Source organism: Excalfactoria chinensis, chromosome 1, assembly GCF_039878825.1.
Source record: "Excalfactoria chinensis isolate bCotChi1 chromosome 1, bCotChi1.hap2, whole genome shotgun sequence".
Classification (NCBI taxonomy): Eukaryota; Metazoa; Chordata; class Aves; order Galliformes; family Phasianidae; genus Excalfactoria; species Excalfactoria chinensis.
Genome location: NC_092825.1, coordinates 145,619,221 through 145,645,700, shown reverse-complemented (window position 1 = coordinate 145,645,700; position 26,480 = coordinate 145,619,221). Strand labels below are relative to the sequence as shown.

At 41.0% G+C, this 26,480-nt stretch overlaps 1 protein-coding gene across 17 annotated transcripts in view; it reads left to right on the top strand.

Annotated features, from left to right (window-relative positions):
- Positions 1–689: 689 nt before the first annotated feature.
- LMO7 (LIM domain 7) overlaps positions 690–26,480 on the top strand; it is a 133,348-nt gene continuing 107,557 nt past the window's right edge. For all 17 annotated transcript variants that reach the window (XM_072353966.1, XM_072353969.1, XM_072353956.1 and 14 more), the window contains exon 1: positions 690–884. In XM_072353966.1, the coding sequence (XP_072210067.1) occupies positions 744–884 (141 nt within the window). In that variant the 5' untranslated portion in view covers positions 690–743. The remainder of the gene's footprint in view (positions 885–26,480) is intronic.

The window sequence follows — 26,480 nt, the reverse complement described above, 5'->3', positions numbered from 1 at the left end:
GATCTTTAAGGTCCCTTCCAACCCAACCCCTTCCGTGGCTGAGCTGAGAGGAGAGAGGCCTGGCACCAGGCCTCAGGTGTTCAGCTCTGGGAGTTATGGGATCACACTGTTGGAGGGAAGTTCTGAAGAAACAGCGATGTATAGGAGAGCAGACAGAACTAAAGCAGTGGTTTCTGTGCTGTAAAAGTAGTACTGAAGGCGTGACCAGAACTGGGTAAACGGCCTTCAGGTGCAGCAGGAGGCACCGGGGCTGAGCTGTACCTCAGCTCTGCCCCACACCTGAGCTTCACCACTTGGTGCAGAGCGGGAGAGCTCGCAACGTGGCTTTCACATCTCGTTTCCCACGCGAGGTGTCGGCCCTGTGCTATCACCGGGAGTCGAGCTTCGGCAGACGGAGGCCGAGGCCCAGGCCCGGGGAGGGCAGCGGGAGCTCCGGGCCGGGCAGGTGGCGGGGCCCCAGCGGCGTTGAAAGGTGCGATTGTGCCCAACAATTCCCGGTATGCGCCGGGGCCGCCCCCGCCCGGTGGGCAGACGGGGGGCGCCGGGGGCACGGGGGCGGGCGGGGATCGCGGCCCCGCAGCCCCTCCCGGACGGGCGCGGTGTTGTTTTACAGCGAGCGGCTTCCTGGCATTCCTGCGGCCGCCGAGCGCTAGCGAGCTCCCTGCCGGGAGCGGGGGGAGGAGGAGGAGAAGGAAGGGGAGGAGGAGGAGACGGCGACGGGAGCGTTAAAAGGCGGCGGCTGAATGACAGCGGCTGTTCCCCGCGCCTGTCCCGGCGGAGGACTGAGCGCCCGCCACCCGCTCTTTCTCCTGGCCATGGACGGCAGAGAGGATGCCGAGTGCGGCTGCGAGGCGGCGTTCGCAGAGGCGCGGAGATGGGTGGAGGTGAGGCGCTGCCCGGCTTCGCGTCCCCCGCCCCGGGGCTGTGCCCCCCTCTGCCTCCCCCGGGGCTCGCTGTCTCCCCGCCCGTAGCGCTGCGCCCCGCCGAACGTGGGGAGAGCTCCCCGAGTTTGTTTCTTTGCGAACGGCTGCCTCTCTCAAGCAGGCGTGTGGGTCTCGGCCCGCTCCCCTCCCCAAAGCCCCTTAAAGGCCGTCGGGGCTGCGCGCCTGTAACTGAGGCTCGTGATTTCTGATTGCTTGCCGTTCTCTTAAGTTACTTCTTCACCGCTCTGAGGCGGCTGAGGTTAAAGGCGCTCCTCTTCCTGCCGGCGAACATTTTAGGAAGCGCCAACCTGCAATCATAGTCACCTACTTCTCTCTCTATCCCTCTTTTTCTTCTCTTTTCCTTTCAAACGCTGCTGTCTGACCGCGCACAGCCTGACAGAAGTGCGCGACTTCCTGCGGTCCCGTATGTGCAGCGGGGAATGGCTGCGAGCGGCAGCACCTGAGCGCGGTGTGGGCGCAGGCGGGGCCGTGCGGGACGGGGCACGCCGGGACAGCTTATGCTGTCAGTACGACGTTGCCTGTAACTTTCTAAAGAGAGAACGTTCGAAGGAGGGTGTTACTCGTTACTTTTCAGCTACGTCTTAGCGAGTTTTCCAAAACCTGAGTTCGGGCTGCTTGGTTTTCTCTGTAAAACAATGACATCTAGTGCTTAAAGTCTATTGAGGACCGGCAGAGAGCTGTGAGCCCGGAGCACGGCAGGTACGGGTGTCATAGAAGAGCTTCATGTGCCTGTTCTGTGCTTGTCGTTTGTGGGACCCGTGTGTCCAAGCTCTACCCACGAGCCTAAGTCACTAAAAGCACTTTTCTCTCATGCATATGTTTCTTGCACCGCCTCTTCTTAAATTGGCAAAGCGTATTTTACGTGTTTACAAAACAATATAAAATCACTTTCACAAAACTACTCTTTTAAGGGCTCAGGGATTTATTTTTCCTTTCCACTTGCTGTAGCATACAGAAAAGCATCCTTCCACCAAACGGCAGCACATGGGAGCGATAGCCATGCTCTGGAAGCATAAAGTCTGTGCTCTTGGTTCTATAGTGGAAAGTCATCGTGCACTCAGCTCCTTTTCCTCCCCATCAAATGTGCGCCTTTATACTTTGTTTCTGTGATGTGAAAGCTTTTCTCGTTTTAAAGTAACCTCTAGGCTTACCCCCTTGGGTAAACTTTTACTTTAAACAGAGTGACTTGTAAACCTGGAGCTATCGATAAACAGGATGTTAAAAATTCTGTAGTGTTGAAGGGAAACGTAAATATTTATTTCAGTCTGAAGTGAGGTTTCCATTTCAGAAGGTCTGTTGTATGGCCCCCGCTCTTTAAATCCAGACGGACTGAAAACACGCAGCCAACCATTTCCGCTCTATAGGAAGAATAAAGATATTTTTAGAGTAATGAGACGTCCCGAGGTTTTGTGAGCCTTGGTGCAAGCAGTGCTACGTGTGTGATTGAGAGTGAAACCTGAAGCAACCCGCAATCCTAATGATTCAGCAATTAGTTCTGAAGGTCGGGCAGATTCCCAAATATTTATAGGTTTTTGAATGTTTCGGTAAGGTTTTGCGTGCCAGTTTCCCCTAAGTCTAGAGGAAGATGAAAGCATGCAAACACTACCTCATATATTTTTAAGACAATGAGCAAAACAAGCTCTCTGTGAACTGTTCATGCTTTGCTAATAAAATCAATGTCAACATACTTCTGTATTTCAGTTAATAAACTTCTTATTTTGTCAGTTTTGGAGAGAAATATAATTGGTTAGCCTGAGCTCCAGCACCGAAGCTGAGGGTGATGTGCGATTCTCTTATAGGAATGAGTGCTTGCCAGGTCTAGGGGGAGGGAAGGAAATGAAACAAAAGGGGGAGAAAGAAACCCTGTACCTTGAAACACTGGAAACCATTCTCCTTTTTAAAATCATTTTGTTGTTGTTCAGGTGTGTTTTATGATAATACAGACGAAGTCTGTAGTCTTTACGAGGCCGTGTCCCCAAGCCTCTTGTAAAAGAGGGTTTGTGTACTGTGGAGAGCTGGTGGGGAATGCTGCTGCTTGTCTCTGCATACAGGCTACTAATTGGGGCGATTAGTCACTCTTGCAGGGTTGATGGCCTCGCGTATGAGCTTCAGCGAGAGAGTAGTGTTATTCTCTGTGCAAAACTCTTGTCAGGTGCTCCGTGCTGATGGCTTTTGAGGAGCCCAGCCTTGGTGCTGTGAGCTTTTTGCATCTGGGCTTTGGGGTCTACTGAGCTGCGCACATTAAAAACTGCTGCTGCTCAGAATCACACACAGCTCGATCTTTTTGGAGCACCTTGTGTGGGCACGTGGTGTGTGCAGTCACTACCTGAACAGAGAACTGAAATAACACAGTTTAGGAGCAGGCACTGTAAGGTAGAACTGTTTGCCAAAGCTAGAAATAGCCGGGCTTTACAGTAATTTTACTAGGTTCTGTATTATCCTAAACTTTAGAGAGCCAAAGCTATTCCTCAGAACCCAGCCTTGGTTCTGTTCTGTATTATCCTAAACTTGAGAGAGCCAAAGCTATTCCTAAGAACCCAGCCTTCTCCTCCAGCTATGAATTGGCCCACATTGCCAAGGCTGTTTCCCTGCACTCATCCCAAGATGTGGGAGGGCAATCCAACCTCTTCTTTTCTGCAGACCCCCTCCAAGTTCATGTGAGCACTGATTGCTGGAATGAGGGCCCTCTCCCCAAAACACCCTGTGCTGTGTTAGAGGAGCTCAAGTGGGCTGTTTTCTTGTAAAACCACCCTGCTTTACACTCGTGCTCTGTCTTTTAAATGAACTCTACTCTTCAGGTGAATGTCTATGGTTTGAAACTGTTTGCTAAAGTAACTTGAAACCTGACCCGCAGTCTGTAAATCTTTACTTAGAGTGCCCTGGAGCAAATATCGCTTGGATTATTATTTTTTTTTTTTTTCCTTTTTATTTCCCCCCCCCCCTTTTTTTTTCCCTTCCCCTGAAGCAGCCAAATTCATGCCATGTACAAATCCTGTCTGAGAGAGAGTGGGAAGTGTGCGTGTGCCTGAATGAGTTGCTGGAGTGAACTAAAACAACTCCAGGAAAACCAAACAGAGAGACTTCGACAAAACCATTGAACTGAGAATGAGGTGTTGGGCCAAGCAACTTTTAGTACTGCAAACTGTTAGACAGCCTCTCACCATCTGATATTCTTCCCCTTATGGCTGAGCTGAGATTATTGAAGTTGGCTGTCCTGAAGGCTACTGATTTCATTTCAGGCTGCCATTGAGAGTGTCAGGCTTGGGACTGCAAGTGGAATCCATTAGTCTGGGGTCTGTTCCTCACACTGTGTAACAGGAGAGGCCTTTCTGTCACTAACCCTGCCCAGTGTTGATGGAGAGGGGCATTTTGTTGCTGAGATTTCTGAAGATAATGTTTAGAAAAGGACCTCGGTGTGTGTAGAGTGCAACTAAGACAGCTCTGCTGTTCCAGTCTTGCCTGTGGCCATTACCTAGGCAGTGAAATAGTCCGGCACTACCTGAACGCTTTTGTGTGTGTGAGCAACTTTATTACTTCATTACCGTGTGCTTTTTCAGAGTCAGAAATGATCTTTCTTTGTAATTTAAAAATATTTTGTCATGTTTTGGATGTTGCTTCTTACCTTTTACCAGGGAAGTGAAGTGTATGCATGCACATGCCCTTGCCCTGAAAAGTTGAAAAGCAAATTTAAGGAGCTGCTTGGTGAAAAAGGTCAGCTCCAGGATAAAACCAAAAATCTTTCGGTTTGGACTAGCATTATAGCAATCAAATCCAATGAATGGTTTCTGACATGTGGTCACCAAATGCTTCTATTTGTTGAAACCATTCGGAGCCTGCCTTTCTAGTGTATATTTTTATGCCTTCTGCAAATGCAGCACGAGGTCTAGCAGCAATGTTTTTCCTTTATTTGCATAGAGATCTTACTTCAGTGGTTGTTTGGTTTTGTTTTTCCCCCAAGCATGAATCTAATGCATACAGTCTGGGATGGCAGATGGGAGAAGTAACTGTAAAGATAGAAGCTGGTCCAGACGCATCGTACTGTTTGAATCCTGTTCTCGTAGTACATTTATTTCAGTGGTATTAATTCCTTATGAAAAGGCTTTTCTTGGTTTTGAATAAGGTATTTTCAGCTGGTGTGCAGTGAGCTTGTCAACATCTCAAATGGTGTGAGAGTAAAATATATATATATATATGTATATTTGTAAGAAAAGGCAAATTCTGTATATTGTGTTGTTTAAGCCATGTCTAATAGCAGCTAATTCCATCAAGTCATAAAACCTGGGTGGGCTGGGTTCTGGAGAACTTCTTGCAGCACTCCAGCCAAAGTTCTGGCTCACTTCTGCATAAGGGATGTATTTAAGCCTCCATTAGGTATCTGCGTCAGTACTTCGTTATTGTGTGTAATTTGTTGGCAGGGAGCCCTCGCATGGACTGCATTTAAGTGTATCCAATTAATATACAAATGTGAATTGATACAGAAGTGTACATGCTGTTAAGTACATTCTATAGGGATGTAAATTCTAGAAACAGTGTTTTCATTGGCTGCAAACTATGAAAGCACTTTGACAAAATGTCATATTGCTGGCATAGAAATATGATGATTTGGATGGAGAGGGGACAGCATGGTTTTATCTGGGTGAGTATCGCTCTCTATTACCTTGTCCCATCCTCCTGGTTCTTGGGAAGGATATCTGTGGAATATAGGGGGTATGTTTGAGAGAAAAACAGGGCCTTTTTCTTTTTGTTTGTTTGTTAGATTTTACTTGTTTTCCAGAAAGACAATTTCCAAGAGTCTACAAGGTGAGTTTTATGTGTATGTATGTATATATATATATATATATATTTCAAGCTAACTGTACATTCACATTTCTTAGATGCCTGAAGTCAGTCTTCACGCAACTGAGTGATGGGCACGCATAGCTTTTGGCTGAGCTGTTTCCTTTGTGGACAGTTGCCTCTTTGTAGTTTTCAGCGTTGTTTTAAAATTTTATATGGAAACAGCATCTGCAGGCACTTTACGGGGAATGATTAACTTGCTGAATATAGAAATGTCTATGTCATATACATATGGAAAATGCGGTGCTATTTAAGGAGTTATACAGCAAACTTTGACTGGAGTTTTCTTTTGTTCTGTATTATGTGGTTACCAACTTGAGTCTGTTGTGGAGTCACTTTTGTTCTCTTCCTCCTGGCTTCTTTGTTTTGTTTTGGAACTGTGAGCTGATTTTCCTTTAGTTTCCTTTAGTTTCATGAGGTCAAGTGTGTTTTCCTTTTGTAGTTTGGGGGAGGAGGTGAGATGATGATTTCCATGTTCAGCTTGTTTGGATTACAGTGGGCTTCTTTTAGCACCTTTTCTCTGTCAAACACTTCTCTTGGTCCAAATACTGAAAGTTTTTAAAGAGTGTGTGGGTATATTGCATTAGACTGGCTTTGCAGTGCTTTGGGAAGCACTTGGGTTTTATTCTGTTTTAAGAACCAGATAAATTCCAGCTGTTCCTTGTACCTACCACTCCCTGTCTTTTAAGTTATTTTCACTCCTGGAGGAGGGAATTTTTTCATCAGGAAGAAAATCAAACAAAAAAAAAAGTGGTTTGTTTTTATCTTTGTTCTAAATGAGACTGACCTAAATTTAACTATTGGTTATAAAATGGATTTTCCATCTTTAGCAGTTTAATGCAAGTTGATGTGTGTTCTGAGACTCAGTGTGCTAGAAATGCTTCTGCTAATCTATGTTATGTGCTTGACACACCTTTCATATTACATGAATTAGCTTAGAAGGAGTGTTTTGTTTTTGCTGTTTTTCACATATCTGAATGCTGTCAGTCCAAGGGAAAATCTAACTTGAAATGAATGCAGTGAGTAAGTTATCTTAAAATAAGTTATTTGGTTGCTTGTACAATGAGCTTCTGTAAGCAGTTGGAAATCTAACCTTTAATGAAGAGTGCAAGATCATTTTTTTTCTTCCCCCGATGAAAATGAAGATGTATGGATGTGTCTTACAGTATATTACTTTCCAGTTAAATAGGTGTGAAGCCTTCGTTTGTGTTACATTTTGAGAAGAAATATAATTTCAGCAGTGTCTTGTATTTATGCTACAAAGCATCTGGGATTATCTTAGGAGATCATGAGGCTTATGAGATGTGCTTTATTGCTTTCCAGTGCAGGATGTGTTGGCACTTCATTCTTTTTCCCCGCCAGCTAATGTGGAAGTCATATTCAGCTCTGAGTCATTACTATTTGCTCTCTCCAACTACCTGAAAAGAGGTTGTACTGAATTGAGGGTCAGCCTCCTCTCCCAGGTAATAGGGACACAGTGAGAGGCAATGGACTCAAGCTGCACCAGGTTGTTCAGGCTGGATGTTAGGAAAAATATCTTCTCGGAAGGAGTGCTGAGGTGTTGGAGCGGGCTGCTTAGGGAGGTGGCGGAGTCAATATCCCTGGAGGTGTTCAAGAAAACATGTAGGTATGACACTGAGGGATATGGGTCAGTGAAGCTGGTGGTCATGAGCTGATGGTTGAACAAGATGAGTTTAGTGTTCTTTTCCAGCCTTTATGATTCTATTAGAAAATAAGCTCAATGTACTAATTTTAAGAAATGGTTACTAATATGTTGGCTAAAAAAGCCAAAATTATTCTCATATAACACATGCTTAAAGGAATATCTGACTTGAAATAAATTCAAATAACATAAAGAAAATTTTAAGCACTGGATCAGCCTGTCTTCATAGTATCATAGTATCATAGTATTGTGCGAGTTGGAAGGGACCTTAGAGATCATCGAGTCCAACTCCTGGGATTCGAGCCCTCTGTGTAGCAGAGCGGCACTTCTACCCCCTGCTCCACAGGGGGGATTCGAACCCGGGCCCCCTGGTGTTGCAAACGGGAATTCTACCACTGCGCCACCGGGGCACACACTTCCAAGAGTAAGCTCCAAAGTTGTGTGTTTTTTATGGTACTGTGAGGTGTTGGTAAAACTCTAGCATTTGGCCTCTGCTTCTTCTGCCTCCCCTTATGGTGACAGTGGCTCTGGTGATTTGGTTCAGGAAGTCCATCTGATGATAGAGACCTTCTTGATTGTGATTTAGGTTAGAGCATGTGCAAAATCAAGATGAAAATGGGTTGTGAGGGGAAGCAATTGATTCAGTGTGGCTCTGTAGCATTTGGCTCCTGGGAGATGATAGCCAACCATGCTCACATCAGAAAGGTAATGGGAATGACTGAGCTTGCATTTTGGTAGCAGCTCTTTAGTTGCATCCAAGTTGATGCGAGTCTTCATGCAGGAGATGATGAAGGAGACACCTGAATTTAGAGAAGCCTGGAGGCCTCTTGAATCACCTGCTTCTGCTCATTACCTGCCTCTCTTCCTTTCATGACTTGGGAGCCATCCACTGAGTGCCTGGGGTTGAAGTATAAGCTAGACACCTGAATTAGGGAGGCTGGCTTACATCCATAAAGAACTTCTTCAGGATTTATTTCATAAGACTTATAAATACAGTTGAAACTGTTTTAAATAGAAACTCTGCCAGGAGTTTCTGGGCTGAGGCATTTGAAAGAATTTGATATGCTTATAAACCAGCTTCCACTATGGCAGAAGCAGCACTAGCAGCTTGTTGGAGTTTCATTGTTTGGTAGTTGATCCCTTAGATGGTTTTGGGCTGTCTGGCCCAGCAGTTCTGCAGCAATCACCTGCCATTCATGGGCGCAATTGAATCCTAGATCTAATCTCCAGCCTTACGTGCAAATTCTTTCCTGGAAGTACTTTATTGGCCCCGCTATTTCTCGTTTATTTATTTCATTCAGGAAGGAATTTGAAAAATCCAGCTTGTGGAGTTGGTTCTGAGACTTTCTACATGCTTAAATGACTATCAGTTAGTAAATCATGATGCAATAAAGAATGCAAGCAAATGAAGCCAGATGTCAAAGTGACTGCGGAGAATATGAAGAAAACTTAAGATCAAGGTTTAACATTGCTGTTGTGTGGTTTTTGTAGCAACAGCTGTTGTGCTACCTTGAAGTGCTTCTTTGGATGCTATTTCAGGTTAGGTGAAGCTGCATTTCCACTCCAGGAAAAAATTCTCTACCTGCTTGTGTTGTGCTGTCTTTGTGTAAATGCCACCACTGACAAAATGTGCATTCTTGATACACCTGAAAACATGATTCTGAGGAAAAATGGGCTAGACATCTGGTTCTTAGATTATTTTACAAAAAGGATCATAATATCATGAAGCATTAGAGTTGGAAGGGACCTGTAAAGGTCATTTAGTCTAACCCCCCCCCCCCCCCCCCCGCCCCGTGATGAACAGGAGCATCTTACAGCTAAATCCAGTAAAGCAGAAATAGAAAAGGGTTCTAACAATGATATTATTTGTCATAGCTGGCTAAAAGCCTTTCTGTAATTTTTTGAAAGGCCAGCTGGGAATCTTCACTATGAGTTTTATGCATTCAATCAAAAGATTGTATAGAGTTGCTCTTATTTGGGCTGGATAAAAATGAGGTGAGGAAGAAGGTGTGTACAGATGGATATCTTTCACAGACATTTGCCTGATGCTGTGAAGGGGAAAAAAAATACCTGATATAATAAACATTGACTTGATGTTTATTCAGGAAGGTATTGCTTCACTACTGTAAGCCTTGTATGTGGACACATTTTTTTCAGAGACAAATCCCCATTAAGATGCACAGACTAGGTTGCTCACTAACAACCTGGCTTCCATGCATCTGATAAAATTAAAACGTCCTCTGTGACTTTGGGATAGGACTTGCAGATTTGGGCTGTAATCTCATTTGGGAGCATCGCTGAAGACTTCAGGAAGTTCTGCATGTCAAGTATTGGTGTATACATTTAGGAACCGTGCACTGTGGAGGGATGATAGAGGAGAGAGACTGGTAATGTGAGGATGAGAAATGTGCTTCTAAGATTCTTTGGAAATAGCTGCTTTTTCTTCTTACAGGAGTGAATTTCTTGCTTTGTGAGTATTTTGGTTATTAATTTTTCTACAAGGTATTGGCTTGAATGCCCTGTTTTGCATTTGGGGTGTTTACAAGATGGGAGGGAAGGGAATGCTCTCTTGGTCTATTCTAAATTTATGAATTTATTCTAATTCTCACTTAATCTACTTTCAAATTTAGTGTTTGTGAAATTAGTATCTATTTTATCAACCACTGGGCATGAAAGCCTATTGTGAGATCTGGCTGAAAATGTGTGCACACGTGATTCTTTCTTTCCTTCTCTTTCTTTCGTACCTTCCCAGCTTGTGACATTCCATTTTCCAGTGCTATCTTTGATCTTTTCTTGAGTAAATTGGTTTTCCTTGAAATTTACAGTGAGCAAGTTCTTTTCCTAAACTTAGGATATATTGTACTGAAAAGCAGTACTATTAATCGTCTGGTTCTCAGTATGATGATTAATTTTGTCAGATTGAAAAATAGTCAGTATGCGTGTTTCAGCAGCAAGATTTGGTCTTCATATGTGGGCAAGTCACTTGAAAGAACCATATCTATTAATCATGGCAACAAAATGTAAGTTCGGAGCAATGTCTTTCTGCAGAGGCACTGGAGCTGGTAGGCTGACATTAATTTTGTTCCCTATGTCTGGTGAGTAGATGTTTGATGTGTGCAAATTTCCAGGGGTGACTCACAGGATTGCTGCCTTTCCTCTACCTCCAGCCTAGGAGGCAGGATAGGGGAGGGTGTGCTTGGTGATAGCATGACAGATCTTCTACCTTTCAGATAGAGGGGAGTGAAACAAAGGATGTTGGTGTCTATCAGCTGTTTTTAGAGATCTGCCTGCCTTTCTCACCACAGTCTTTATTTTCTAATTTCCTTAGGGCATTATCTCTAACCAAGCTGTTCTAGCGCTGTGTTATGAATGTATTATCTTTACTCCTACCTATTCACTACTGTGTGGAGTCTGGGAACTGATTAATTTGATGAAGGCTCTGTTTAACAGATGTTATTACTGGGGAGGGTATAGAAAGGAGATCCAGATCTTGAGACCCTTATGCCCATCCTGGTATATGCTCCTTCACTCAGGTGAAAAAGCACATCTTCATTTCTTCTTGAGGCAAGCAGTAGTACTGTTTGGAAAGGAGCACTTTGTAGACTGTTTGTCAAGATAGATGTGATATGTACCAATTCTTAGCCAACTAACCAATGTTTTGATCTACAGATGTGTATAACGTTCCTTAGATTGCACACAGTGGATTTAATTTTTGTCAGAGGTGCCGGCTTAAGACCTTTGTTTCTATCTGCCCAACCTTGGTTATCTATGTGAAGAAATGTGGCCACAGTAATGCAGAAAATTATGCTAGCTAATTTACATCTAGCATGAATACCCATGTATTCCACAGCCGTGTTCACTGTAACTGTCATCTGAGCCTGTGATACTGTGAGTTAATTTCACTGGATACAACTAATTCTTTTCATCAACTAATGAGTCCAGATAGCGCTCAACTTCTGTTTTCTGGGGAAAGAAATTACATAACATGCTTCTACGTAGTTTCTTCTGTCTGTCAGAAAATTTGTTTCCCAGAGTACTAATAATACATAGGTTCTTCAGCTTTTATAAAAGCACAGTTGCTGTCATCTTGAAGAGCTTGTTAACCTTAAGTTGTGGAATGTAATACCCTTATTGAGAAATATGTGTCAGAAATTTCTTCCAAGCAAATTGTTTTAAATCCTCTTCATGTTTTTCATTGAATCATAAAATGGCGTGTGTTGGAAAGGACCTTAAAAAAATCACCTATCTCCAACCCACTAACATGGACAGAGCTGCCACCTACCAGATGAGACTGCCCAGAGCCCCATCTAACCAGGCCTTTAGGAATAGAGCACCTACAACCTTCTGTGTAAAGAATTTCTTTCTAACATCTAACCTGAATCTACCCTCTTTTAGTTTAGAACCATTCCTCCTTGTCCTGCTGTTATCAGTCAGTGTGAAAAGTCAGTCTTCCTCCTGTTTATAAGCTCCCTTCAAGTACTGGAAGATACATGTGCCCCTTCCTTTAGTATATTGGATGTGTAGTACCACACTATAAAAAAGTACATCTCATTATGAATGTTATCCTCTCCTGTTTGCTTTTAACATGGTTTTAGTCCTGTAATTCAGAAAGAAAGTGAGAAGTGTGAGGGGAGGTGCAGATTAAAAATAAATAAATAAACCCATCCTGTGGTTGCCATCAGTCTGATGGGCAGTACTGAGGATTTTGAGGATTTAACACTTCCCCAGAGCTTTTCTTACTGCATGATAACATTAATCAGAAACTGATTATTGCTGTGCTTGTGATGTCACGCTTCTTAACTTAATAAAATAATTTTTTTTGCACTCTCTTCAAGTTCTGTGAGTGGCTTCTGTTTTCTGATCCGGCTTTAATGGTATTCTCTTGTTTTAAGAGTAGGTTTTACATTGGTAATGCTTTTTAGGTTACTGCTTGGAAAATCTGGTTTTAATCTTGAATTCTGAGTCACATTTTTTGAGAGGCCCTCAATGGTAACCATGAATCTTCAGTGTGAACTAAACGTTTGATTGTTTCCTGGATATCAGTGCCAGCACACTTTCTACTTTACACTGAATTTGACCAGAGTCTGTTGCAGAAACTTCCAGTGGTCATTAAAACATCAATTTTGTTGATTATAGTGTTTTTTTTTTTGTTTTGTTTTGTTTTTTTATCTTTACACTGACATATGTTGGAATATCTACATAGTCCACTTCTTGCTATTAGACTTCTGTCATAATTAGTTAAGAGTGCTGCCAGAGAGCAACAAAACAGTTTTGTTTCAGTAATACAGTGACCAGCAGTAGAGTCTTCATTGACCTCTGGAGCACTGAAGTGAGCTGTCAAGCCGTAGCTGTCAGCCTGAAGTTGTGAAAAATCTCTGAAGCAGTGACTGCTTCGTGGGAGGGAGGTCTCCAACAGTCAGAACCTTCGTGTAATGCTGATTTAGGGCCTGAAGCCTCTTGCTTCTATTTATATAGTGTCAAACAGCGCTTTCTGATTTGCAGACGCCACTTGTTACAGTCTCAGACAATGGGGAAACTGCTGCACAGGGCAAATCAGCAGCTTGTGTTCTCCCTCTGCATAGGTTCATTATTCTAACCAAGCTACTCCCATATACACAGTCTGGAAGTGCTTGAGGTCTTTGATCTTGAAAACTTAATGTTTGAAGAATGTAAATGATGCACTTCTTTGATCTGCTTCTTAAATTAAATGGTAATTGTCAAAATTACATTAGACAGCTTTCCACTTGAAGGTTTGTGCTTCTCATTTCACACTACGCTAATTTTAAGCCATGTGTTGTTGCTGTTTTTTTTTTTTTTTTCCATCAGTGAATTCTGGTAAGGGGAAGATCCTTGCATTTCCATACGGTCTAATTATCAGCAGTGTAGTTAGTAGTAGACCTTGACATGCAATTCCTCTAACGCCAGCCCTAAGGACCATAAGTTTTGCCTGTGTACACTGGGTATATTCATAACTGGGGAACTGGGAATCTTTAAGGGTGAGCAGTAACAAACTAAGAGATTTCAGGCTGTGTGTGCCCAGAATGGGAGGACCTGATGCATTCTTTGTAAGTTGGCAGGAAATGCTTAGGCATATGTTCTGCTAGGATCTGATGATGTGTTCTCTCAAGCATCTGTTGACAGCCAAATAGCAGAAACCTGATCTGAATTCTTCTGTTACTGAACTATTTGCTGTTTACGTTCCAAATTAGTCATCTTATATTCAAAAACCTACGAGATAATTCAAGGCTTCTAAAATGTTGATGAAGCTCATGCAAAGTTCAGTCTGTTCTAATATGCTTTCATCAGCTTTCTAATTTGCTTTCATCAGAAAGCATCAACTTTCTAGTACCTAGAAACATATCTATCATATTTACCATAAGCGATGTTAAAGACTTCTCTGACTTTGTCCTATTTTCTTATAAAAGGGCTCTTTGAAGTCTGAAGGCCATATCAAGCTGCCACTAATAACTCACAAGATTATTCAGAATCTTATTCTTGTGTAATAGTTTCTTTCAAGCTCCTCTTGGTCTAAGGCCAACTAAAAATCAGCTGCTAAAACAAAATCTTAATTACACCCTTAATTGAAAACCACACATTTATTTTATTATTAATATTTGTTTAGGAATGTAGGCATTAAACTTGTGGGGGAGAAAGTTGAGAATGGTTTGTGCTGAGTGTCTGCCACCATGGCATGGCTGGAGGATGGGCTTTTGGGGGGTGGGGTAGGGGGTTTAGATCAAATAAAGATTGTTTAAGTTCTAGTTCAAAAGCATTCTGTGGAGAGTGGGGTTTTCTCTGTTCTGAATATCCTCACGTGGACTTTCTGCTGTAACTCATGCTATGCAGTCCTGAAATCAGTCTTGTTTCCTATCTCCTCTAGATTTCCCTTAGTGATGTCTGAATTAAACTCAACGTTGTGGTGAATTAACATATTGCTACTTACTTCCAACTTCCATTTGTGTGTGTGCTGGCAGATGTGAACATTTGTTGCTAGTATTTTGCATAGGATGTGAAGCGGCCTGATGGCTTTGGTGTCCTCCATCAGAGGTGGGAATTGGCCCTACTGAGGTGAATGGGAAAATCTCTTTTCAAGAGCTATTGGAGTAGGATGCCTACACATGTGAACTTTAAACACAAGAGAGAGTATTTTCAGCAGGGGAGATAAACAGTTGCTATGGAAGAGACTGAAAACTTGATATCACTATTCTGGGATTATGGGAATGATCCAGGATGGGGTTCTGTGCTTTAGCATGATACCATCCTTGCTAAAATACCTCCTAGATGGATAAATATTAAAAAATAATAATTTCAGATAACGGTTCTGAATAAAAAAAATAATAAATTGGTGTTTTCTTATAACAAACAATCAAAAACAACGCCTGGGATTTAGATGGTTTTCATTTCTCTTGATCTAGAATGCTTTTCTCTCTAGACAGTCTCTTTCAGATTTGTTTTCCCCTGTGAGTTCCTTTGTCTCTGACATCCTTTTGAATAAGCAAGACCTGTAGAATCATTAAAAAATGAATCCTCAGGTAGCTGTGTAATAAAAATATCCAGCTAAAATGCTTGTTGCTCTTTGAAAGTTGGTTGGGACACAGAAAGGTACAGGAGCCCCACTTTTTTTCTGTACTTTTTTTTTTTTTTTCCCCCGTTCTTTCACAGTGATTAACCTCCTTTAGATTCTAGTTAGAGCAAGTCATTCATTACAGCAGAAAACTTTTGAAGTTCAGATTTATATATATAAATTTTTACCTTCAGACTTGAAGAACTTGAAATAAATGCATTCTCAAGGTGCCCAAGAACAGGGTAACTCGTATTTCTTGCTAAATGGTGTAACCAATTCACTGCTCCTTTAAGCCTAGCCTAAAACAAAGCAAAAAAATAGAGGTCCTTAAACTTCAGACCAAAGCTTTGATGTTGAATGAATGAATTGTTGGGGGATGGAAGAAAAGAAGCCCTAGGTGTGTTCTGTTTCACGGATCTAAACAAACAAACACAAAATAGTGTCTGCTGCCACATTCAAAGCTGCTGTGGTGAGTGTCTCAGAGGCAAACTCTCACAAACTTTCTGGAGCTTCCTGTTTCTTCCCTGAAAGATATCTTTTTTTAAGCTGTTTTTGGGTTGCTTGTGTCACCTTGTGCAGGGATCTAAATAGGTGTTTAGAAAGCATAGTGCTTAATCATTTTCCTATTTATCTTCTCACATTGACAGAAAAAGGTTTGATGGGGGCATCTCAAGCTAGACTTTCTCCTTGGGGATTTTCTTGCCAGCAGAAACATGATGCTTCTCTGAAATGGCAGGAATTCAAAAGGACAAAGTTTTAAGCTTGTTCTTGTCTTCCTGTAAATATGTATACAGACACACATGTATATATTTGTGTATAATAGCACATCAGGGTTCCTTTTCTATTTTATAATAAGTAGTATGTGCTGATTTTTGGCATTGTGTCTTGAAATCATGTTTAAATTAAACACTAGTAGCTGGATAAAATGGGCTTAGACAGGCTTTACTTTGTTTCAGTGCTTTAGAGCTAATCGTTTACAAATTGCTGAGCTAAGGGGCACAAATTAATGACATTCCAGCATCTTAAAATAACCCTCGTTATGTCATACTGCAAAAATGTGTATTTGAAGCTCAGATGCTGTGAATTGAACAAATGTTTCATTTATGTAGGGGGCAAAAAATAGCATTGAGGAGTTGAGCTGGTATTTTGTATCAGTTACTTTCTGTTAATCTGACCAATGTTGCACATTTTCAAGTAGCATGACATGAACTGTAATGCTTGCAAAATTATTAGCTATTTCATGTGGAGGAGCTATATTGTAGACATTCTTACCTATGTGGAGGAAAAATATAATAACCTCTTTTGTTAGTGTTTTTTTTTTTTTTTTTTTTTTCATTATTATTACTATTATTTTTAGTATTTAATTTTATTTTGCTTTGAATGAAAGTCATTAAATGAAAGATGAGCCATCCCCTTAGGTTGTCTTTATTGACCCTGTATCGCCAGTCATCAGTCTCCACTGACAGATTTGTAAAGGCCTGATAGTCACTTTTCATAGGCATACTTTTGACAGGGACATGAGTCTGAATTTGGCACATATTCAGGTATACTTAACCTTTCCTACATGCTGCTTTCTGCCTGTGTGGGTTTTTTACTTGAGCTTTGTTGTGTTTTTAGTTTGTGGGTTGTTTTGATGTTTGTTTTGGGAGAGCCACCATATCTTTAGCAGTTTTATCCTAATGAAATCTTGGAGAGCTACTTGTGATCTACCAGCTTTTAATTCCCATGTTTGGGAATTTTTGAGGTTGGTACTGTTACTGTGAAGTGTTTGCTCATCAAGCCTAAGAGTTGTCTCAGCTGTTCAGGGTCCTGTGAATTCTGCCTAAAATCAGTATTAATGTGGTGCAGGACTGAAATGACAGTGGAACTGGATTTAACTGAAGACTTGTCCCGTGTCCAACACTAAATGTAGGCAAGGTGAGGAGAGGCGACACTGGCAAACCAGGGTGTAGCAAAACTTTGTCCTCACTGCTAACTGGAGGCAGGGTTATATGGCCACTGTTCTAGTTCACTGGTAACAGGGCAGGCAACAACTGTCCTCACTTTTCTGACCCAGTTTCTCTAGTGGAGCTATGAACAGCAGATATTCCTGAAATCCCCATTTTCAGAGAACCATATAATCATAGAATCATAAGGTTTGAAAGGGCCTGCAAGATCATCTAGTCCAACCATCCTCCCCTTACCTTAGCTAGCACAAGCTACTAAACCATCTTGTAGCTCCTCATCCAGACACCTCTTGAACGCTGCCAGGGATGGTGACTCCACCACATTCCTGGGCAGCCATTTCAGTGCCTGACCACTCTCTGAGAGAAAAAGATTTTCCTTGTATTTAATCTGAATCTCCTCTGGCACAACTTGTGGCCATTTCCTCGAGTCCTGTTTGTTTCCTGGAAGAAGAGGCCAAACCTTTCCTCATCACAACATTCCTTCAGGAAGTTGTAGAGTGCAGTGAGATCTTCCCTGAGCCTCCTCTTCTCCAGACTGAACAATCGCAGCTCCCTCAGCTGCTCCTCATAAATCCTGTGCTCCAGACCCTTCACCTGTTTCATTGCCCTTCTCTGAACATGTTCCAGGGCCTCAGTGTCTTTCTTGTAGTGAGGAGCCTAAAATTATACACAATCCCTGAGGTGCAGCCTCACCAGTGCTGAGTACAGGGGGATGATTACTTCCCTGCTCCTGCTGGCCACACTGTTTCTAATGCTGGCCAGGATACCATTGGCCATTTTTATCCCGTTCCTTCAATTCTTTCCTCTGGCAGAAAGATTGTGTGGATTCTTGCATTGTCTGCCTTGAAGTGGAAAAAAATTGATGTTCTTTGTGTGCCTGAAATGATAGGCCTTGAGCAGGTGGATTCTTGTAGCACCTGTAACCAAAAGTTGTGTAATGAAGTCCAAACCTGTTCTTATTTTGAAAGTTTCTTTCCAAAATATAAATACAAGTTTGTTATTTTTCTAATGTGGTTTCTGGAGGTTCTTCAAAGAAAACACAGGAGTAGCTGTAGCAACCCTTCCCCCTGCTACCTACCCTACTCTCATATAATTCTCTAATTGGAGGTGTCCAGGAACACTCTTGTCCATCAGAGCATTTAAGTCTATTTTTAACACTTTATTGTGTTTAGATCAAGACAAAACTATATTGTGGAAAAGAAATTCAAAATTATTGTTGTCTGGTATGATCATGCAATCTCTGTGCCTGCCGGTCCTTCTACAGCATCTCCAGCAGTCTCAGGGCAGCAGCTGGAGGTCCACAGTTAGTTGGACTGCCAGCACTTTCCTTCTGCTAGGCAGAATCAATTACCTTGTGTGCAAGGAGTGCTCAGTTTCTTCTGCACCCATTCCCAGCCAGTGATAGGAATTAGCAGGCTGAATATAATAATTTATTCTGTAAGCAGAATTTTTCACTGTGTGTATACTATGCATATATTATGCTGGATGCAGCCAGCAGCTTAGTTTCTAAATTCTAGTAAAACTTATTTTCCTATGCATTATTATTTTCTTTTAACCATTACCTTAGTAATAAAAGGCCTTGTTTGGGTTATATATGATAGTGTAAGAGGCATTTAAAATGTGCATCTTCAGACATAATAATTATTCCGATCTGTATAATTATGGATACTTTGTCTTAGTGGAGATGGGAAGTGCTTGTTCACCCCATCCATGGATATACAAATTTTCTGTTTTTGCTTTAATGATGTTAGATCACAAGAAGCATTTTATTATTTGTTTAAATTTCTGACTTGATGTTTAGCATGTGCATTCTGAGGTAAATTGATTTCTTGGTAGTTGTTTTGGTACTTCCAGCTTATTGTGTTTTCTGAACAGTTGCTGTGATTTCCAAAACAACACCAAAAAAATCCATAAACTCTCTTTGTTCTGTCTTATGCCCTAAATCCCACAAATGCATACATGTTTAACAAAGAGTTTTCTCTTGGTTTGATATTCAGATGATGAGACTGAGTAGTAATGTCTTTCATGTCGAAACTCTGCAGAGCTCAGAGGTCATGTAGTTCGTGACTACTCTCTTGCAAGACTGGATAGTTTTATATCTGGACCATTCCTGGTATTTATTTATTTACCTATTTAAACCTCATAAAAACAGGCAAACTGGTCTATAGTACTTAAATTATATGGTTACTTTTTCTATCCAAATATGTGATGATCTTCTTTTCTGCAAATTAAATCAATTAATACTATTTCTGCTTTGATAAACTCTGTAACCTAGTGTTCCTTCTGTTTCTCAGCTCTTTATAATAATAACAGTTTGCTTCCTCCAATTTAAGCCTCTTCACTGTTTGGTCTTCAACTGCAATGCCAGCAACAGTGTGTGCTCCAGCTGGGGCCAAACTATGGGCAGGACAACTGCAGCACCAATATAGAGTGGTGAGCACCCACTTGGTTCAGCAGAACTGCACAGAACTCACTGCAGATGGAGTCCAAGTCTGTTATGAAGAAAAAAGTTAATGTTGCTTTGGGAGGTACACAAACATCCCACTTTCATTATCCAATTCTCCTGTTTTAAGACTTTGTAACTGAATGTTTTCTTGGATCATTAGTCTGAATATCTGCAATTAATAAGGAGAATGTAAAGTTTGTATTTTCTCCTGTAATGCTTGTAGAACTTAAGTATGTGATCTTCTCTTCCGACTGGACACAACATGGCCTTTAAATCTTTTTGCCTAGACTGGATTTCTAATGTCTGTCTTTACACAGTCATACAAGTCTGTACCAGCTGCATAATTTCAGTCCATCTATAACCCATTTATTGCTTTTGTTCATGTGTTTTATACCAGTTACTGTAGTAAAGCAAGAAAAAAAAAATTAGTTTTGGGCCATGCTTCAAACTGAAGTGTTTTGTTTGTTTGTTTGTTTTTTGTTACCCCTCCTTCCCAAAGAGGCTACAGATTGTTGTGGGAAAGATCAGCAGACCCTTTGAGTTAAAGATGATTGCTAATGGTAGGGCATGCTCCAGAGCATAGGAGGACCTAATTAAGTTTCCCCAGGCTTGGACATCTTGTACACTTCTCATATGCTCACAGTGGTTGTTTTCCCCATCTCATCCTTCTCTGAGGAATCTGACAAGTAGCTCTTTGAACATTGTTGCCAACTTCTCATTAACTATTTATTCAGCTTCCTCATACCTGATCCATCCTCTCCTTCCTCTCCTTTTTTCTTTTAGTGTGGCTATAACATTTCTTCTGTTCCTTTGTCTCTGGTAGTTGTTATTCTCACTTAAACTCCTTTGACTTCTTTATTAAGCTTGTTATAGGACTTTTGTTCACTTTAACTTTGCTAATTTGTTTCTTAAAATGTTCCCACTTAGCCAGACCACTCTCTATTTTAGACTGTTCAGTTTCTTATTGCATTTTTGCTCAAATACTCTTGTACACAAAACAGAACTAATTGTAGCAGGTTGCTGATTTGTCTGAACACTTAACAGACTTTGTAATAGCCCTGAAAAGAATAACTAATGCTTTGAGCCAAGTTGTAGTGCTGGATTTATACAATGTTGCCTTTAAGTACTGAGGCTTCAGTCTTAAACACTGAAAAACTGTTGTCTTAATAAAAAGCAGTGTGTGAGCTTTGGCTGCCTTCTTAAAGTATTCCTGTTTTAATAGTAATCTTAAAACATATGGCACATCTTCAGTGTAACCCGTTGCCTGGAATTCTTGTTGGTAGTAGGCATAAGTAGGTATTTGTTATTAAAGCTGTAGCAGCATTTTTGAGGCACTTGCTGCTATAGTTTCCCATAGATGGTGTCTATAACTAAAGGTAAAAGAAACCATGTGAGGTAGATTGCTGGAATGGTTAATGTAAGCTCATGAGGCTGTCCCCTGGATGTCTGTGTGATGGAGTGTGGTGCTATGCTGAATTCCAGTGTTGGCTTCTTTTGTCAATTTGGTTGAGGATCTCTTAAGATTTAGTATCTTATTCATATTGTACTGTTACACTTCCTTTTTTTACTTTAGTAAAGGTGTTAAGGCAAATTTTCATGTTTGTCCAAGCTTAAAAACGTTGTTTAAGCTGTGTGCGTACATACAAACAGCAGAACAGTAATAATAATAAAAAAACAACATTAATTTTAGTATGGTTATTGACAAAAATGGGTGTTTTCGGAAGGAACTACTGCCAAAGAAATGAACAAAACTGTTTCTTGTTTGTGCTCATAAAATAAAGCTGTCATAAACTTGATGACTTGAGGTTGGTGTTGCTTTCCTGGTTAAATATGGATTAAAAAGGGTATTTGGTGGTAAGACACTTCCTGGGTGCTGTGCTGTGGTCTGTCTGTTCCTTAGTCAAAAATATTACCTAGCTGGGAGAGATGCAGTCTCAGGCTTCTTCTAATTATGAATGTTTGATCAAATACTTGACCATCTTGAAGCCAAAGGAGATCAGGAAGTCCGATGGAAGTCATCTTATAGATGTGAGTTTATTTTGAAGTGTCAGGTGCTACAGTGGGGGAGGGAGGGCAAATGTGCTTTGAGCATTAGTGATGAGTACAGTAAAGCTCTGTGCCTTAATCTTTCAAGATCAAGCTCTGGAAGGAGACTTTTTCCATGAGGGAAAGAGTGGGTTTCCAAATGACACTGTCAGAATTCAATATGTATGTCTTAGATGTGTACGTAAAAGAGCTTGCTAGTCTACTGTAGAACAGTGAAAATGCAGCTCAGATGGAAAATAAAGTTTCCTAGAACCAGATGTTCTAATGGGCTTTTGTTAGTGGTAGAATTTGTACTTTGGTGTGGTAGGTGATATTGTTAGTATCTGTCATAATACTGTCAAGTACATTACTATAGTACTTGCACCTGGAACAATGCATTTTCAGAGAAAAAAGTTGCTGGGAGTATTTAGTAGTGCATGTCAAATCTAGATGCTAAAATAATAGGCTACGTGCCTTTATGTAAGAACCAAGTATGCATTTTATAAGAAATGACAGGATGATAAAAATGTGAGGGGGAAATAAAAGCTTGGACATGTATTTTTTTTATGCTTCACAGTGTAAAATATAAATATTTGCTCATCATTTCTTCATCCTGGATAATTACAGATACTGAAAAACTCTTATTCATCTCAGTGTGGCATTTTGAAGGAAAAATGAGTCAAAATAAATTCCACTTTACAACAGCAGAGGTCAGAACATGTCAGAAGATATGTGAGATCAGTGTTCCAACTACACGCAGATTTGGTGTGAATTTATACCCCAATATAAATGCAGACCTTCAAACTGATATAGCAGTCATGGACAAAGTTGGCTGGCCTAGAATATGTCAGTTTTTAGTAATGTATTAATGCTTTCATGACTTAATTAAAACAAATAAATAAATAAAAAGACATTGTATAGGTTTAACATTCCAAGTAGTTCCATTTTTCTTTTGGCACAAGTTCCCCTACCCAACTCTATGCCACAAAACTTTCTTTTTTTCTTTCTTCCTTTCCCCCCCACCCCCGCCTGAGATCTACTTGCTTGAAGGTTTATTTGCAGTATGTCCAGGGTGGGTTGGAAATGTTGTGGGTGATGTTTTCCCACACTGTAGTGATTTCTGATGCAAGAGAACTGTTTGTGAGAAGTTTCTCTGCACTTCCAATCTGTTTTTTACCACTTAATTATAGAGAAGGCAAGGATTCCTGTTCTTTAAATATGAAAGGACTGGTATCCTCCCTCTGTTTTCTCTCTCCACCCTGTGAACGTGCTGACATACCTGGTGCAGGTCAGTACAGGATGCTGGGCAGGATGGACAACTAGTTTAATTCAGCAGGATAATTTATGTGTTAGTCTGTGCTTGTGCAAGCAGTATTTGGATGCTTCAAGCTGAAGCTGAATCCACCTTTTTTTTTCTTATAGAAAATATTTAAGTGGATGTGTCTGGGGAAAAAAAAAAAAGAAAAAGAAAACTTAATTTTGTGATGCCCTCAAAGAAAATCCTATCTTACACAGGAAATAGCATTGATGGTACAAAGAGCCATTCCTTTCTGTCTGGAGTTCCAAATAAAAGAGCGAAGGCATCACTCAGCTTTGATAAAGCAGTGACCTAATGTTAAAAATATTTCCCGTTTTTGTTATGATAGCAGAAGTGACTTCGGCTGCTCTACTGAACTGCAAGTAAAATTGTGTAAATCTTCATTTAGACATGATAATCATTTACCAGATCAAGCAGCAGAAATTGTTGTAATTTAATGGAATACACGAAGAGGAGAATGTTTAAATTGTGGGCATTCTGCTTTGTGTTGCTAGGCACAATTTCAGACATTCTTGGTATCTGCGCACTCTGGAAGGCAGCAGATCATAGGAAACAGCAGGGGCCCCAGTGTGAAATGTTTGAGGCATCCTGCCTACAGTGGATGAAAATCTCAGTCTTTCATGACAAGGATACTCTTCTATTTATGGAAAACTGTATGGAGTATTGATAACATTCCATCATTTTCTGCATTATTATTTTAAAGACAAAAGGAAGTTAAGCTACATATAAACAAGTGCATGTACTTGGGGCATTTTTCATCACCCAGAAGCTGTGTCTTTTCTGCTGTTTAAATATATAGCTAATATATATTTATATATATTGTGCTACAATTGAATGGAACCAAGTAGTTAGCCAATAATATTCTATAACTCTGTATAATACATTTGTGTGTGTGTGCATTTTGCATTTTTGTGGGACTTTTAGAAACAATTATGACCTTATTATTGGAGGTTATGTGAATATATATGAAGCATCACGCTAGAGGTTGGAACCTGCCTATTTCTTAGGTCAGTGACCTTTTTTGAGATAGGATATATCAGTTACATGCAGTTAAATTATTTGCTATACTGTGGATACACTACTCCATCGAGAGAAAAATAAATGGAAGTTTTCAGCAACATGACATTTTCTAATAATATCCAAAAAGTTGATTTCAATGATATTGGGGATTTCCATTTCAGATGCTTAATGGGGCCAGTGTGAAAACGGTGGAAAATTTCTGCCTCACCCTTGCAGGGAATGGAATTGTTTGCAAAGAGAAGTTATCATTTCTGTGGGGAGGTTGTAACAAATTGTAGTTGTCTTCTGAAATAAGGGGGGAGGTTGACTGCCTTTGAATTAGCAATTACATCCTACCTCTGGGCAGTAAACGTAGCAACCATGCATAGCTGCTGTGACAGTCAATCTTATCTTTGGTTCTTCTAAACACACCCTGGTGAGGAGGGAAGTGCTCTGTCAGACCAGTTTGGTTCCTTTAAAAAAACATAATAATAAAGCTGCATTTGCAGTTAAGCAATAAAATGGCTGAAGGAAATGTCATGCTGGAGGTGGTTGAATAACACTTGGGCTCTGTCAGTTCTCAGCCTGAATCTGAAGATGAAAGGTGAGCAACAGTTTAAGATGTTTCTATGTATGGCCACAACAGTAATTGTCACTCCCTGCTTCCCTTCTGAGTTAGCTGACTCTCTCAGCCTCTGGTGTCTACTCAAGGCCACCTACAACTATAATGGCTACAGACATTTCCACCGTGTTGCAAATGGAAGTACCAAGCAGAGGAGTTCCCTGCAGAGCCAGAGTTTGCCAGTGGTGTAATTATCTTAAATTCTCAAAAGCTGACTGGACTAAAGATCTCTGATAATAGACAGATGTCAGGGCAGTGACATGCACAGATGACAACAGTGTGTACTTGGAGTCCGAAAGGCCAACTGTATTCTGGGCTGCATCAAAAAAGGGCTGGCTAGCAGGGAAGAAGTGGATTGTCCCTCTCTGCTCTGCCTTTGTGGGGTCCCATCTGCAGTATTGTGTGCTCTGCCTCCTCCAGTTCTGCTCCTCTTGTCTCTTGAGATACACACTGTTGTTCTGTAACTCCCTTGGACTTCAATTTCCTCTGTAGCCATCAGTCCTCTGACAGTAATTATTTAATTTCTTTGCCAAAGGCAGTTTCTTTCATCTTCTGCCTAAGTGAGGGACACCTTGTAAGCACAAAGCTTCTGGTTGTGTTGTACCTGGCGTCTCTCATTAGGTGGTGCTGCGTGGCAGCAGCAATGGTCTCTGCCATCAAATACTGTAATATTATGAGCTTGTTATCTGTAATGCAATACAGCGCTGTGAGTGGTGGGAAATGGAGCCTTCCTAAGTCTCACTCCCATTTTAGTGACTCAGTGCATGTACAGTGTATTCAAATAACCCAATATAATTGCTTCTGTTTGTTTTATATTCCTTTAAAATTTAAGCTTTTATTGAAATCCTTGAAAAGCATTTTTCCTTACGTTACAGCTCTTTATAGCTTCTGCTTTCCCACTCTCACACATTTTTTTTTTTTTTGTAGATTTTTTTCTTTTTTTTTTTCTGAAAAATTAGCATAGTTCTCAGGAGTTTTGTGGTCTTGCTTTTATTTTGACTTAAATGCGTGCAGTCAATGCAGTTCCCTTGAGCCGGTTCTTCCCCTTGAAAATTATTCCAATTCGAAAGAAGAGCATAATATTTCTACAGCTGACGTCAGTGATCTTAGCACTAATTTATGCAGTTTTCACTTGGTATTATCTAGCAACAGTTACATAAAACATTGGAATTTCAAATTTCAAAATACTGCAATTCATGTTAAGTGCCATCGCTTGTAGGGAGCTGGTGTTGTGGCTGTTTTTTCCATACTCTTTGTGTGACACTAATTGCCTCTGTGGTGTCTTTTGACACTGTGAAATATTTTTCTGCACAATTTCTTTTGCTCGTTGCCCATCTGTTGACTTGTTAACAAGTTAAATAAGCCAGTGTAAATGGGCTGGAAAACTAGGGCTATGTATGGAGATGTAGTAGAGGTTGGGGAACGTGAAGATGGGAGAGAAGATGCATTTAGAAACAGCTTGGGGAAGCAACAGCTATGTTTGTATGTGGGTTCATGCTTGAGATGGGGTGGGATTTGGTGAACGTTCTTGACCGCAGCTAGCTCAGAGAGTGTCTTGGTATGCTGCTGGAAGTACTGCTTCCAGTAAAGGTTGAGAAACTGAAAAGACTGAAAAAGCTTTTCAAAATTCTTTCCTGAAGGGGACCTACAGGAAAGCTGGGAAGGAACTTTTTATAAAGGCAGGTAGCGACAGGACAAGGGGAAATAGTTTTAAACTGGAAGAGGGTAGATTTAGATTAGATATCAAGGAGAAATTCTTTATGTTGAGGGTGGTGAGACACTGGAACAGGCTGTCCAGAGAGGCTATGCATAACCCTCCCTGGAAGCATTCAAAGCCAGGCTGAATGGGGTTGTGAGCAACCTGGTCTAGTGGGAGGTGTCCCTGCCTATAGCAGGGGGTTGGAACGAGATGGTCTTAAAGGTCCCCTCCAACTCCCTCCAACCCAAACCATTCTATGATTCTATTTCCAGTAATAGCATAAAATGACTTCCATGCATGAATAACCTCTCTAAACACATGAAAGCAATGATATCTAAAGCATTTGCCTGTAGCATGCATATTCTTTTTACTACATGCCTTTTTTCCTTCTGCTGGATATAGTCATAAACCTTGCAGT